Below are 12,899 nucleotides of genomic sequence, written 5' to 3'. Positions count from 1 at the left end.
GGGAGGGAGTGAGTAAAATTTGGTGCTACCTCTTGTTAACTGAGGTAGGAGGAGAAATTGATCTCCTTCGATTAAATCAAGATCCGATTCAAAATCACTTTCATTGATAAAGTCAGATCCTGACACGGCTGACATGATCATCACCAGACACCAAAAAAATTCATAATGTAATCTTCTCCCTTCAGCGACGCCATTGTGTCAAGACCTCAAAGCCATACACAATCTCAGATCAATAAATAGAGGAAGAGGAACAAAAGAGAGTTGAGAACTTAGCTCGATTTGTATTATAAGAGAAAGATACTGAGGCTATCGCCTATTTAGTTATAAGAGAAATTACAGAATAGAATTGTTCAAAGCATGAAATTGAAATGACCTATGCCATCCCTATATATAGGCGATGCAGTAAAAACAGAAATTATTCCAATTGAGTAAGAAAAGCGCTCTAACGCTCCAGCGAGTGCCACATCAGCCAAGGACTTCGCGCGTTGCCAGTGATTCAACAAACTCCTCAACAGAATGGTTCGCTTCTTCTCCAGTTATGATGCCCATCTTCTTCTCTGGTTCTTTCTCACTGGGACCCTTGTTGCAGCTGTTCAATTTCACTTGTCCCGTTATTTCACTGGGACCCTGCTGCAGAGGCACTTCTTCATTTACTTGGCTGCCCGCTCTGCCCTTGGTCTCTTCTTCTCCTTCTGAACTCTTGACCGAGTCAAAATTGAGTTCTCCTTCCATTATAGCAAGCCCAACTCGTGACACATTGATGGCCGGACTTTGATGAGCCGTGGTTAGAATCCTCTCCTTCGAAGTTAGGATCGTTATCAGGTCGAAACCCTAAACAAATCAAACCCAATAGAAGTAAACCCAACAGAACTACTGATTACATTTGAAAACTAAGTATAAACCTAATATCTTCTAAAAACCCATAAATTACTTCATGCATCAACAACCACACTCAATCTAAACTACTGATCCTTTTGCATCTCAAATTAGCATCATAGACAGAAATCTAAACACACAATTTTACCCCCAAAACCTTAACCTTCCTAAAATTAACACATCTGGTTCACTATTCAAAAATATTTTTAAGCATATATACAACAGAAATAAGAAAAATTATACCAAATAGTCTTGAGTTGTGATTAGCGACATCATGTTACAAATAGTTTTGAGCTGAATACCAGAAAAACAAATCTCATTTCTCAATTCTCCACAAACACCAATAAATAGCACTGATAACAATGAGAAATCTAATCCAATTGCTACAAGAGGTAAATAATAACAACCAAAGCAGTAGCTTCAAGTCGGTTAGTTGTAACACAACTGCTTGTGCTAATACTAGTAATTTAACTACACCTAAACCTGAGGTGGTGAATCCACCAATGGACATGTCTAAATTGGACCAAATCATAGACTTCATAGAATTTTGTCTTGACTGATGAATCCTTCTACAAAAGAATCGTTCTTTGGTTTGAACATTTCATCAAACACCTCAAATGCATTCATCTATTCAATAAAATCAACTAAAATATTAAAGTATTCTAACAATTTGATTGTATGAGATTACTTACGGTTTTTGATATCAACAACTTCTTTTGTGCCTTCATTTTTCTCTCAAAAAAAAAAAACAACTTCTTTTGTGATTTCGTTTCAATCTAAATCTTGAGAAAGAACAGCCTTGAGGTGTTTTGATTGAGCCGCGCAATAGTCTTGTGCAGAAATATTAGAGAATCGAATAAAAGGGTGACAAATCAAACTAATTCGATTACATAGTCTAGTAGCAGGAATTGTGTTCTTTTTCTTGACAAGTGAAGAAAAACAAGAATCGCAAGATGATTGAAAGAGAGAAACGAGAAACATACGAACTCAAGACTCTTGAACCGGTTTTGTTTTGCGGTCGATTCATCCGTTTTTTAATAAAAATCGACCGGTTAAATAGTTTTTTACCGGCCCAACAACGGTCCAATAACATAATGATATTTGAAAAGAATTGAACCGGACTGGTGATCGGGTCCGGTTTTTTCCAGTCGAACCAACCGGTCTGATCCGGTTTCGATAACACTGGTTACAACAGTTACAATTCAATTACTAGATATAAAATTAGGGAAGAATGATACAATTAGAGAGAAGGGAACTTTAGAGTTGAGCATTTCTATTTTGGCCAGTAGGGAGGAGAGCCATGGGAGAATAGGAGCTCTACTCTTCAAACAAGGGGATGATCATGATGTTGATGGAATGGAAAACAAAAAAAAGAAGAAAATAAGGAAAAAAAAAATTAAGAAAAGAACCGTTTAAGTAAACATATTAGATAACATATATAAGGGCTTGATAAAATTGGTTTAAAGTGTTAAAGGGGGTTTAATTTGAACCTACAAAAATAATTTATGATTTTATTTAAATCAAATTAATTAAAAGTTTATGCCGGAGTTGAAAATAATTTTATCTCTGGACCAAATTGTAATGTAAGAACTTTCCATATAAGCTATTTTACACTCCTTTTTTCGCCTTGAAAAATTAAGTTTGTGTTTCACTGTATTTATACTTCTTAAAGTAGTATACTTTAATTCACGCGATATATATATTATAAACCCTAAATATTATATATACTTTGTAACCCTAAAAAATTAGGCGGCGGTACAAGATGATATATATATAGTGTTTGAGATTACGGCTCAAATCAAATCCCCCTTTATAAAAAAATTAGGCGGCGACTCTCTCTCAATTTCTTTGTTCCCTCCCGCAACCCCCCTTCATAAAATAATCTTCTAAATTAAATTCATATCCTACTAGATACATCACACACAAAAGGAATGAAAAAAAGATGAGTCTCACGAGCTCGTTCTCAAATTCAAGGTCCAACTCTGTTGGTATCGGCCACTATTTTATTGGTAAGCCTATTTCTTTCTTTTAGTACTAATTTTACGTATTTTTATTGTGGATGTAAATCTCCTCTTTTATTGAAAAAAAAATGTTCTTCCATTAGATAGATGCATATTAATTTGTAATAATTAAATATTCTTTGTGATTAGTGCAAATTATATCTAAAAGTCGAAAAGATACAATTTATGGTCACAGTTAATCAGAATCTCAGATATATTAGTATTATAACTATGTGGACTTTCTGGACAATAATCTGAATGTTCAGCAAATCTTGTAGATCTTTTCGTGAGCTTTTCTAAATTGAGTCATAATAAGAAATTCAGAGTTTTTTACGGTCTGAAATTCCATTTTGCTTTGTTGAATTTCTCCAGCCTACAAATTAATTTATTTTAATTACAATATATTAGTTGTCAACAAATTACTTTTCAACAAATTAATATACGATCTAAAACTAAAAATTAATTTATTCTGTATGTTTATGAGCATACTCTCTCCGACTAAAATTCAACACGTTTCTCTTTTGATTTACATAATTAGTATTATATTACAACATATAATATGTTTTTTCATATATAATATTATAAAATTGTATAATTTTTAATAAATTAACTTTTAATTTAAAAATAATATAAATTTAATTTTTTTCTTTTGTAAATTTATAGAAAATTTATTAAAGAGATGGTCGGAAAAATGAAATAAGAGGATCGGTTTGGTTCATACTACCATGTTTATAATTGTTGTGAAATCTGTACCATGTTTATATAAATTGAATTTTATTAATTAATGCTATTAATAAAAAAAATCGGCTGAAGGATGCCATTGACACCTACTGAGTCCGTAAAAGGTGTCATCCCACCGGGTGCGTATCCTCTGAGATATCTCATATTTTGCATGACCGACGTGTCCGGTGCCTATTCGGGAGAGACGTGGGGGCAAGTATTATTTTAGCTTTGAGATTCGCACAAAACATATTGTAACGGTTGAGATTTTGCAAACTGTAAAGCAAAATATGAGATGTCTCAGAGGATGCGAATTCATCCCACCGGTCCCTCTTACGGACAAGTATCGTCTCCAATATTGTATAAATTCCTTCCCTTTACGGTTTGAGATTAACTCCCATCTGCTTTGAGATTCTGGTTAGCTCAGAACGCATTATTAATGTGCTTGTAGATTCGTGTCAAGTTAAAATGAACGGTCTAGATCCAATAATTCTAAAAGATTCTCTATTACAATAGTGGAGAGGATCTGAATTCCCCCCTTACTGCGTTAACAATAGAATATATATATATATAGACTCACTTTAGACAAAAGTAGAATCTCGCGTCGTTTGGTTTCTCAGGTCGGCACCGCTGCTCGGATTCTAACAACTAGAGAGAGGTCAGTCTCCCTGTCATTTTCTGATTGCGTCGATCGGATCGACAAAATCGAGTTTGTTAATTTCTTCAAATCATTTGTTCGCTCAACTGTGAAAATAAGGCAATTTCAGTTTTGAATCTAATCAATCGACGACGTCAACTTCGTTCCTTTGATTGATTTTGAATTTGCATGCACAAATTAGTACAACATGTTGCTTCCGGTCACAATTTGTTGATCTTAGTTGAAACCCATAAAGTTTAATTTTGAAGAGAATTGGAAATGATATTCCAAAAATCTTAGTGTAAATCTCAAAATCAGGGAAAAAAAACTTATTTAAGGCGCAATTGTGTTACCATGGAAAATCATTTGTGAGGCAGTGGTCTTCAACTGTGCTGAATCATACAAAAATTATGGCTTCTGAATTTAGAGCCCTTTTTAAAAATATATATATAATTGGTAAACAAATCAGTGGGGGTTATAGAGAACCAATTTGGGAAGCAAACATTGGTTTTGGAATGAACGTTGATAAAATTGACTCGGTTAAATTTTCTGAAGAGGGAATAGAAAGGAACGAGCCGTTAACTCTTGCAGTAAAATAAGGGAAAAGACCGACAGATGGGGTCGTGACTGTCAGAGTTAATTGAAGGACCCACTTTAGACAATGACGTGGGGCCAGTCAACTCAAAAGTAACAGACAAAAGGAAAAGAAGGGGGATGATGGATCTGTCATTTAGGATCCACCATGTCAGATCGTTTCACCCTGAACCGAGTTCGTTTGAGGCAACTGCCTGTGATAAAGGAAACGGAGGTCAAAGGAGCAAAAATATCTCCTAAATTGAGAACTCTTATTACTGTTATTCACTTTTCCCTAATTTTATCTAATTAGTAACTAGGAGCATGATTTATTAGTTGGATATTAATACTGTAATTCTCTACTGTGTTTATTGTTTGATCAAATCAAGATACTCTTTCTTTCCCAGTATTTCTTTTTGTGTCTGTCAGACGTATTCGAATTTTTAAGTAAAGAAGTTTCATGGTTGAAGCCCCTATAGAGAGGAAGATTACTGGTTGAAGCCCCTATAGACATATATAGAACAATAATCACCAGAAATATATAGAATGAAGTTATTGTATAGAAATATATAGAATAAAGTTATTGTATAGAAAAACATGGATAGTTCCTTTGTAATTTAAATGCAGTAATGCACTCAATAAGTTTGGAAAACCAATGAATTGTCTCTTCTTCTTTGGGCCTTTGCACGGCTTATGCACTTACATTTCTTTCTTTTTCTTTTGTTTGCACTTTTTTCACAGAACTGAAGTTCTCGGTTGACGAAAATGGCTCCGCACGAAGACAGACTAAGCAACCTACCGGATACTGTGCTTCACCAAATACTCTCTCTCTTGGACTCCCAAGAGGCCGTTCGGACGTGTGTGCTTTCTAAACGATGGGTCAACTTGTGGACTTTTATTCACTCGTTGGATCTGAGCCTGCCGGACTTCAAGAAAATTAATACACAGAGCCCGAATTTTGAAAGGAGTTTCATGAGATTTGTCGACACCTTGCTTTCCAGGCGGGAACCCTTATTACATCTGCATGCTTTTCGTCTCTTCTGTGAGGAAGATAACTTCACTGTTAACCACCAGAAGATCAACGCTTGGATCCTCTATGCTGTTAGGCACAATGCCAAGGTGATAGAGGTATCTGCATGCCTATTCAGAAAGCTTCCAAAAGACATATTCACCTGCGCATCTCTCCAGGAGTTGAATCTGGACATATCTGGCCTTGGTAAAGGCCTTCGTAAAGGGGTAATTCCTGGGGGTGTTAATCTTCCCCGACTCAAGAAATTGCACCTCTGTGGAATAATGTCATGGAACCGTTGTATTTTAAGAAGACTCCTATCTGGCTGCCCTGCTTTAGAAGATCTACACCTGAATGTGTGCAGCATTGATATGTGTTTTATTTCCTCTCCACAGCTCAAGTACTTGACCATCTTTTCGGGGTTGGATAAAACAAGGATCAAGGCAATCAGAGCCCCAAACCTCATATCGCTTTGCTTAGAATTACGCGGAGATGTGCTTTGCGCGGCAATCTTTGACGAGATGCCATTTCTGGTGGATGCGAGTATTACTGTGCATGACGGCACAGGCTTTGATGGAAATTGCAATATCCTTTCTGCCCTTCCAAATGTGAAAAATCTCAAGCTACGCGGGAGTGTCATGAAGGTATGGGTTTCATTGATGTTCACCATTTGAGTTTAGTTATGTTGCAACTTGAGAAATGGTTGTGTGTACTTGGCCAAGTAAGCAAATTATTTGAGATGTGGAAAAAAGCCCAGGTGTCTGATTAAATGCTTGTTTTGTATGCATACAAGTACTGCGTAGAATATTTGATTCTACATTGTACCAAATGTTTTCAGTTGTTTCTTATGAATACTTCATATCTGACGAGTTGGTGTCCAATCTATTAACATTTTTTGAGAAAACATTGACAACTATTAGCTATTAGATCTCTCTTTTTTGGTTTTTTTATTATAGCTGAGCTTATTTCTTCTGTAAGTGCAGGACTTGCTGAGCATGGAATTACCAAAATGTCCTACTTTTTTCAACCTGACGGATTTGCACATTAGCGAACAGTGTATGTGTTTCAGTTCCAATCTGGTTTCTGGCATGTTGAAATATTCGGCAAATCTGGAGAATCTGCAAATATATAGAAACAAAAGAAGTTTGTGTTATCAGGTACTCAATTCTTGCCAAACTATTGTCAGTTGATTTTTTTGTGAACCTTAATTAAAGAAGAGTGCCCTAATATTAAATTGCTTTTGAATGTAATAAAATTTAAAGAAAATTATAGAATGTTTTGACTGTGTTGAGAAGAACCTTTTTTTCTAGGTAAAAGTTGGACTAAATGTTACGAAGGTAGTTGTTAACTAACTGTGAAATACTTGAGAATTTTGTTACAAATTTAATTCTTAACATAGTACTAAAAGATCTTTGAAAACTCCTGGCTCCTTCTGGGTCCATTTAATGATTAATAAAGGCCTTTATTGAAGATGCTTTACAATATCTTTTAAGATCAGAGGTTGTAGAAGATGGGGTTAAAAAACCAAAGTTGTCTTTGTTGTAGAAAATATGAAGGTAACTTTTTTGGATGGTAATTGTGTCACTTGGGTCATGCGTTCTTTCATGCTGATGACATGGTATTGTGACAGATGTGAAGAATTGCATCTCATAAATTCTAAAAGTTTGGTAGGAGTATCCTTGACCATATGTGGCACAATAATTTCATATGTTAAGGAACCGGCAAATGGATTTTTTGCTTCTGATGACTTGGCACAATCAGAGCCTTGGAGGGCTGATTCCCTATAAACCCTAGAGACTGTAGATTTTTTATATGATAAAATTGTGATGCAAGATATCACATCCACAATTTTTCTCATCTGGACCATTGATTCTTTTTTGTTGTTGATATGGTATAATCACCTCCACACAAGCCCCGCTTCTGATAAACCCTACAAGTTTAATGTTTTGTATCCTTAAGCCAGCCAAATTGCGGCGCAAGAAGTTTACATATTATGACTGGCACACCCACCCCCGACCCCTCTCTCTCTCTCTCTCTCTCCCGTCCAGAACAAATGAAGAAAATGCCTTTGCTTAGCTCAGTCAGATTGCTGATTGTTAATTTGTTGGTACCGGCCACTGTTTTTCAGTAAGCTCTTGCTTGTAGAAAATTGTTTGGTGTCAACTTTTTTTTTCAATGCTACATCTCTGATTCTTACATAAGAAGTAATCCTTGCACAAGACTCCTTTATCAAAATAGTACATCCTTCCTTTATAAGAAGTTTGCATTTAGATGTATCTGCATTCATTTATTTTACTAATTCATCATTCTAATTATTGAATTTTTCCTTTCTTTTTTTGGATCAACAGTGTCGAGGTGATGCTCTAATCAATCATGCTTAAAGAAGCTCCATTAGTCATGGCTTTAACAGCAGTAAGTTTTTGATTTTCTTTAAATGTCCTACTAATTTATATATTCCCTCCCCTTTTTCCTTTTGTCGAGATAGAACTTGAAAGAATTAAGTGAAAGGTACATAATCAATTTATAAAATGCAAAGAGGGCATAAATGGGGAAAAGGGGGAGTGAGAGAGTCAGTTTGGGTGGGTTGAAAGAGAAGAGAATAAAACACTTGCCAGCCGCTGAGAATAATACACTTGCTTCAGAAGGAGCTAAGGGCAGAATTGTCAACTAACAGTAATGCATTTATACTTCAATTCCTTTGTTGTTTTGGATCAAATAATATATTCTCTTTGTCGTTTTGCAGAATTGAAATAGTTTAATCAGACTATACATGGAAAATGATTGAAATTAGGGGTGAGGGAAACTAGGTTGTTGAATGATTTATATAGGCTCAAACAATAGATATTTTACTAACAATTAGTCCCTGAGAAAATTACATTAAGTTACTACATTTTGGCACTTGTTCATTTTTTTTTTCTTTTTCTATCCTTAGCAGGTTTAGTGCTTGTTTCTCACATAATAATGATGATAAAAATGATGGGCCTCTTTCTATTGTTTAGACCTTCGAGTAGTGTACTAAACCATGTAATAGACTTTATTAGTTATGTGGCTTTGTGATATTAGTTTACTATGTAAAACTAAACTTTGGCAAAGTTTGTATGGAAACGACTGCTAGTTTGCATTCACATTGTTAACTCTGGAATATGCCACATATAACTTTTGGGGTCCAAATCCCCTACAACAACCCCCCAAAAAATTTGAGTTTGCATTCAGACCGTTCGATCAGAATCTGAGCCAATAGTACGGTCTAAGTTGGAATGCATGAGGCTTCTTTAATATTCATACCAAAACAGATCGGGCGGTCCAGATCCAAACTCAAAAATTTAGGTTACTTTAGGGTATATGAATTATGTGGGTTATTGAGGCATCTTTGTGTTGATAAAAATATGAATAATACATTATTGTCGATTTGAATTATGCACGTTATTGGTTCCAAATAATGAGTCCTCTGTATACTATAGTATAGGTGTGCATTACGAAGAGGTACGCACCAACTTTGAATTTATTTTTTCTAGTTTTATGCTCTCTAAATATATTATGACTGCGTAGGAGGTGAATGTTCATTAAGACTTGCATTCATATTGTTAAGGAGCATAGTGACAAATGAATAATTCAGGTTCGGTTCAGCAGAGTTAAAAGTTCGTGATAAAGGGATAATTCATAAATTATTCGAATATATTTTTAAATTTTACAATATCAAATAAAAAAAATTATAAGAAAAATTAAGAACACAACACACAAAGTTATACATATTCATCGAACACAAATTTTGGGATAAAGATGCTCCTCGAAAACACAAAAACACATATTACTTCATCTTCTTTATTTAACTTTTCTATGTCAAACTATTTATCTGAAAGGTTAAAAGTTTGTTAAAAGTACAAATAAACGGTTCACATTGTCTAGGAGCATCAAAAGTGTTCGTTCTGGAGCGGTGTTGAAGAAGTCCAAATAACTAAACTTAAAAATCTTACATTTTACCCTGTAACTCATGACCTAAGACTAATAAAACATATATATTGTTTAATATTTTATTTATATTTAACTTTTTTTGCATGATTTTAAAATAATCGGATTAAAATAATTGTTTTGAGTAAAAAGAAATTAATGAAAAGCTAACTAATATGATTTGTATAACAATCAGTTTTCTCCATCACCTTATTCATTTTTATTCTTTTTAGAAAAATTTATATTTTAATAGTTTATATTTTTTTAATTTGTATGTTTCAACTTTAACTAGTAGTCACCAGACAAACCACTTTTTCATTTGTGGTAGATATATGTTTTTTATTTCACAATGTTTACATTTTTCATGATTGATCATTCTATCTACGTTGATTGAATAACTAGTGTCATGCCAAATTTATGAATGCGAGATGAAAACAATTTACAATTTTGTTAATTTGTACTATCATTATTATGTAATCATCGCTTGGTATTTGTGTTGCTTGTGTAATAGATTACTTACCAATGTATAAGAAATAATTGAAAAGATTATTAAATATAGACAACGGTAAATATAGTTGTTTTATAAAGAACAAACTTGTGCTATTTTCTATTATTGGAATCATTGTTGAAGATGATGAAAGTTCAAATAAATTAGCTATTGGTTCAAATCAATTGATACTTAGAACAATTCTAGCTAGTTTCTATTTTGCTAGAATTTTAGAAGGAATTTTATACGTAGTCCTCATATCTTTAAAACTACTAACTGTTTTTGGTCATTTTTTTTTTTCTAAAAAAAATATATAATTAAGTGTGCATTGACACAGTAACTAAGTATGCATTGGTGCAAATAAAGTGTGTATTGAGCACTAATCAAGTGTATATTTTACAAAGTTTGAGAAACAAGTTTGAAAGATCAAAACAGCTGTCAAAATATATTTTAATTTAATCCAAACTAAGTGACAACTTTTAGATGCTTAACCCCACAGGCTTTACCCCCATCACAGTTCACCAATGATAACTCAGAATTCCCAAAACATTTTGCAATATATAATTACAAAACTTCCCAGTTCAATTTTTTATTTAACCTTTTTAAAAGCACTGATAAAAACTTGTTAAATAATCATTGTAAAGTGATCCCTTCTCTTATAAATATATAACATATGACCCGAATATTATTGCCTTAATTAATTATTTATTCTTATAAATTTAATTTGTTGTGTTTGTATTACGGCGGCTATAATTATTTAATTTACTTATTCTAGAATTTTTTTTATAAACCATAATTAATTAAATTAATTTTAGCAAAGCAGCATGATTTATACCTTTTTTTTTTAACAAAAACCATAAGGACCGAATCCCCAATCCGGTCTCCACATTTTCCTCTGTTTCGGCCCCTATTTCGGCCATGTTTCGGCTTTTCACTAACACCTTGTATTTCTGTGATTATGTTTCGGCCCTGTTTCTTCCAGGGACAGCCTCCTGTTTCAAAATAAAGGGAGACCGAATTCCCAATTCAGTCCAGAAAAAAAGTAAAATGTGGAGACCGAATTAGGGATTCGGTCCTTATGGATTTTGTAAAAAAAAAGTAATTATGCTGTTTTGCTAAAATTAATTTAATTAATTATGGTTTATAAAAAAAATTCCTTATTCTATGTGATTATTTATTTTGTAATTAATTTACTGCTATAGATTATTTATTTTGTATTTGATTGATAAACCAATGAGTCAACCTTTTCATCCTAACAAGTGAATTTAGAATTTGAGTTGTTCAATTTCAAGTTTAAAATAGTGATGATCAACTCATAAGTAGTTAAAAAAAATTAATCAACTAAAAAGATATGCATTATCTATTTGAGATTAAAAAAAATAAAATAAGATTTTGTAATAAGATAAAAAAAATTGGGCCGAAAATATCTTTATTCAATCATGCATAATTGTGACATTTAATTTAGCTACTACAATTGTTTTAATTTATTTTAGAAAAAAAACTGTACAAGCAGCATGAATTGATCAAAAATAAAATAATTGATCCCATTTAATATGGAGTTGTGCTAATGAAATAAAAAAATTAATTGAATAGTCGGATATTTTCTTTAAATAGAATTTATCTAATAACATGATAATTAAAGAACTTTTTTTTTTTGTAAAAGTAAAATCATGCCTACTTGTTTAATTCAAAAAAGGGTTCCTATAATAATATCAAATAATTTGTACCGAATGATAATCAATTTTATTATATTAGATCTTTATAATAATTAACAATTTATTTTTACTTATTCAACATAATTGAAAAAGGCTAATATAAATTTGTATAGGTCAGTTTTCTCCATCACCTTATTTTTTTTTTTTAAAGAAAATATTATCTTAATAGATTAATTTTGAACGCTCAGTTTACAACATTTAGAGCAAAGAGAATATATTTTTTCATTATACCAAGTGTGTCCTCATTTAATACTATTAATTTTTTTAATTTAAAATGAAACATGCTTATAAATATTTAATTCATTTTACATTTACTAAAAAACTAGTCTTGTTTTTTTTTATTTTTATAAAAATCATAATTTCGAAATAAAATTTTCTAGCTTTTAGGTGATTATGCAATATATATATATATATTTCTCCAATTATCGTTACTTTATGCGAACATGTACAAAAGCAATTAAATAAATTCAAAACAACTAACGAAAATCACATGCTGGTAGTAAATACAAGAATTGTTGGTTTAGATTTTCAAAAATAAAAAAAACAATGAAAAAAGTAGGCCTCTAGGTGTAAGATTTATGAAATTGTAAAAATAATAAAAATGTGAAACTGATATATATATAATACAAATTTTAAATTAAAATAGGAAATTAATGCAAATAAAAGGGAAGCAAATAAAATAAAAATAATAATTTAAGAAAACATAACATAAATAATGAAAACTCAATATAATATTTTTTTTATTGGAGAATCACAGCAAAAGTATTCATACATGGATAGTTATCATTAGAATCAAAATCAGTCTAGAAGAGCATTAATTTTTCCAAGTAATAAAAGTTATAAATCTAACTATAATAAAAAACAAAAAACTATTATAGCGTAACAATCAGTTTTCTCCATCACCTTATTTCTTTCTATTTTTTTTAAAAAATAA

The 12,899-nt window shown here is 32.2% G+C and overlaps 2 protein-coding genes across 4 annotated transcripts; one reads left to right on the top strand and one right to left on the bottom strand.

Annotated features, from left to right (window-relative positions):
• Positions 1 to 267: 267 nt before the first annotated feature.
• LOC144545955 (uncharacterized) lies at positions 268 to 1,904 on the bottom strand. Its single transcript, XM_078294503.1, has 2 exons — positions 1,569 to 1,904; positions 268 to 831 (listed from the first exon to the last, which is right to left on the bottom strand). Exons 1-2 carry the CDS (start codon positions 1,602 to 1,604, stop codon positions 466 to 468), a joined length of 402 nt encoding a protein of 133 aa, XP_078150629.1. The 5' UTR covers positions 1,605 to 1,904; the 3' UTR covers positions 268 to 465.
• A 2,299-nt stretch (positions 1,905 to 4,203) lies between these two features.
• Positions 4,204 to 8,941, top strand: LOC144546001 (FBD-associated F-box protein At4g10400-like). 3 transcript variants are annotated; one of them, XM_078294552.1, is made up of 5 exons: positions 4,204 to 4,254; positions 5,548 to 6,459; positions 6,799 to 6,972; positions 8,164 to 8,227; positions 8,751 to 8,941. In XM_078294552.1, the coding sequence occupies exons 2-4, from the start codon at positions 5,572 to 5,574 to the stop codon at positions 8,194 to 8,196; spliced, it is 1,095 nt and encodes a 364-aa protein (XP_078150678.1). In that variant the 5' UTR covers positions 4,204 to 4,254; positions 5,548 to 5,571; the 3' UTR covers positions 8,197 to 8,227; positions 8,751 to 8,941. The 3 variants fall into 3 exon arrangements, with proteins under 3 accessions (XP_078150678.1, XP_078150677.1, XP_078150679.1); XM_078294551.1 differs by having other exon boundaries at positions 8,748 to 8,941; XM_078294553.1 differs by having other exon boundaries at positions 4,218 to 4,260; positions 5,551 to 6,459; positions 8,748 to 8,941.
• The last annotated feature ends 3,958 nt before the right edge of the window (positions 8,942 to 12,899 follow it).

This window comes from Carex rostrata, chromosome 28 (assembly GCF_964058835.1).
Source record: "Carex rostrata chromosome 28, lpCarRost1.2, whole genome shotgun sequence".
In the NCBI taxonomy this organism is placed as follows: Eukaryota; Viridiplantae; Streptophyta; class Magnoliopsida; order Poales; family Cyperaceae; genus Carex; species Carex rostrata.
Note: the sequence above shows the minus strand (reverse complement) of the source record. Positions and strands in the feature narration are given on the sequence as shown.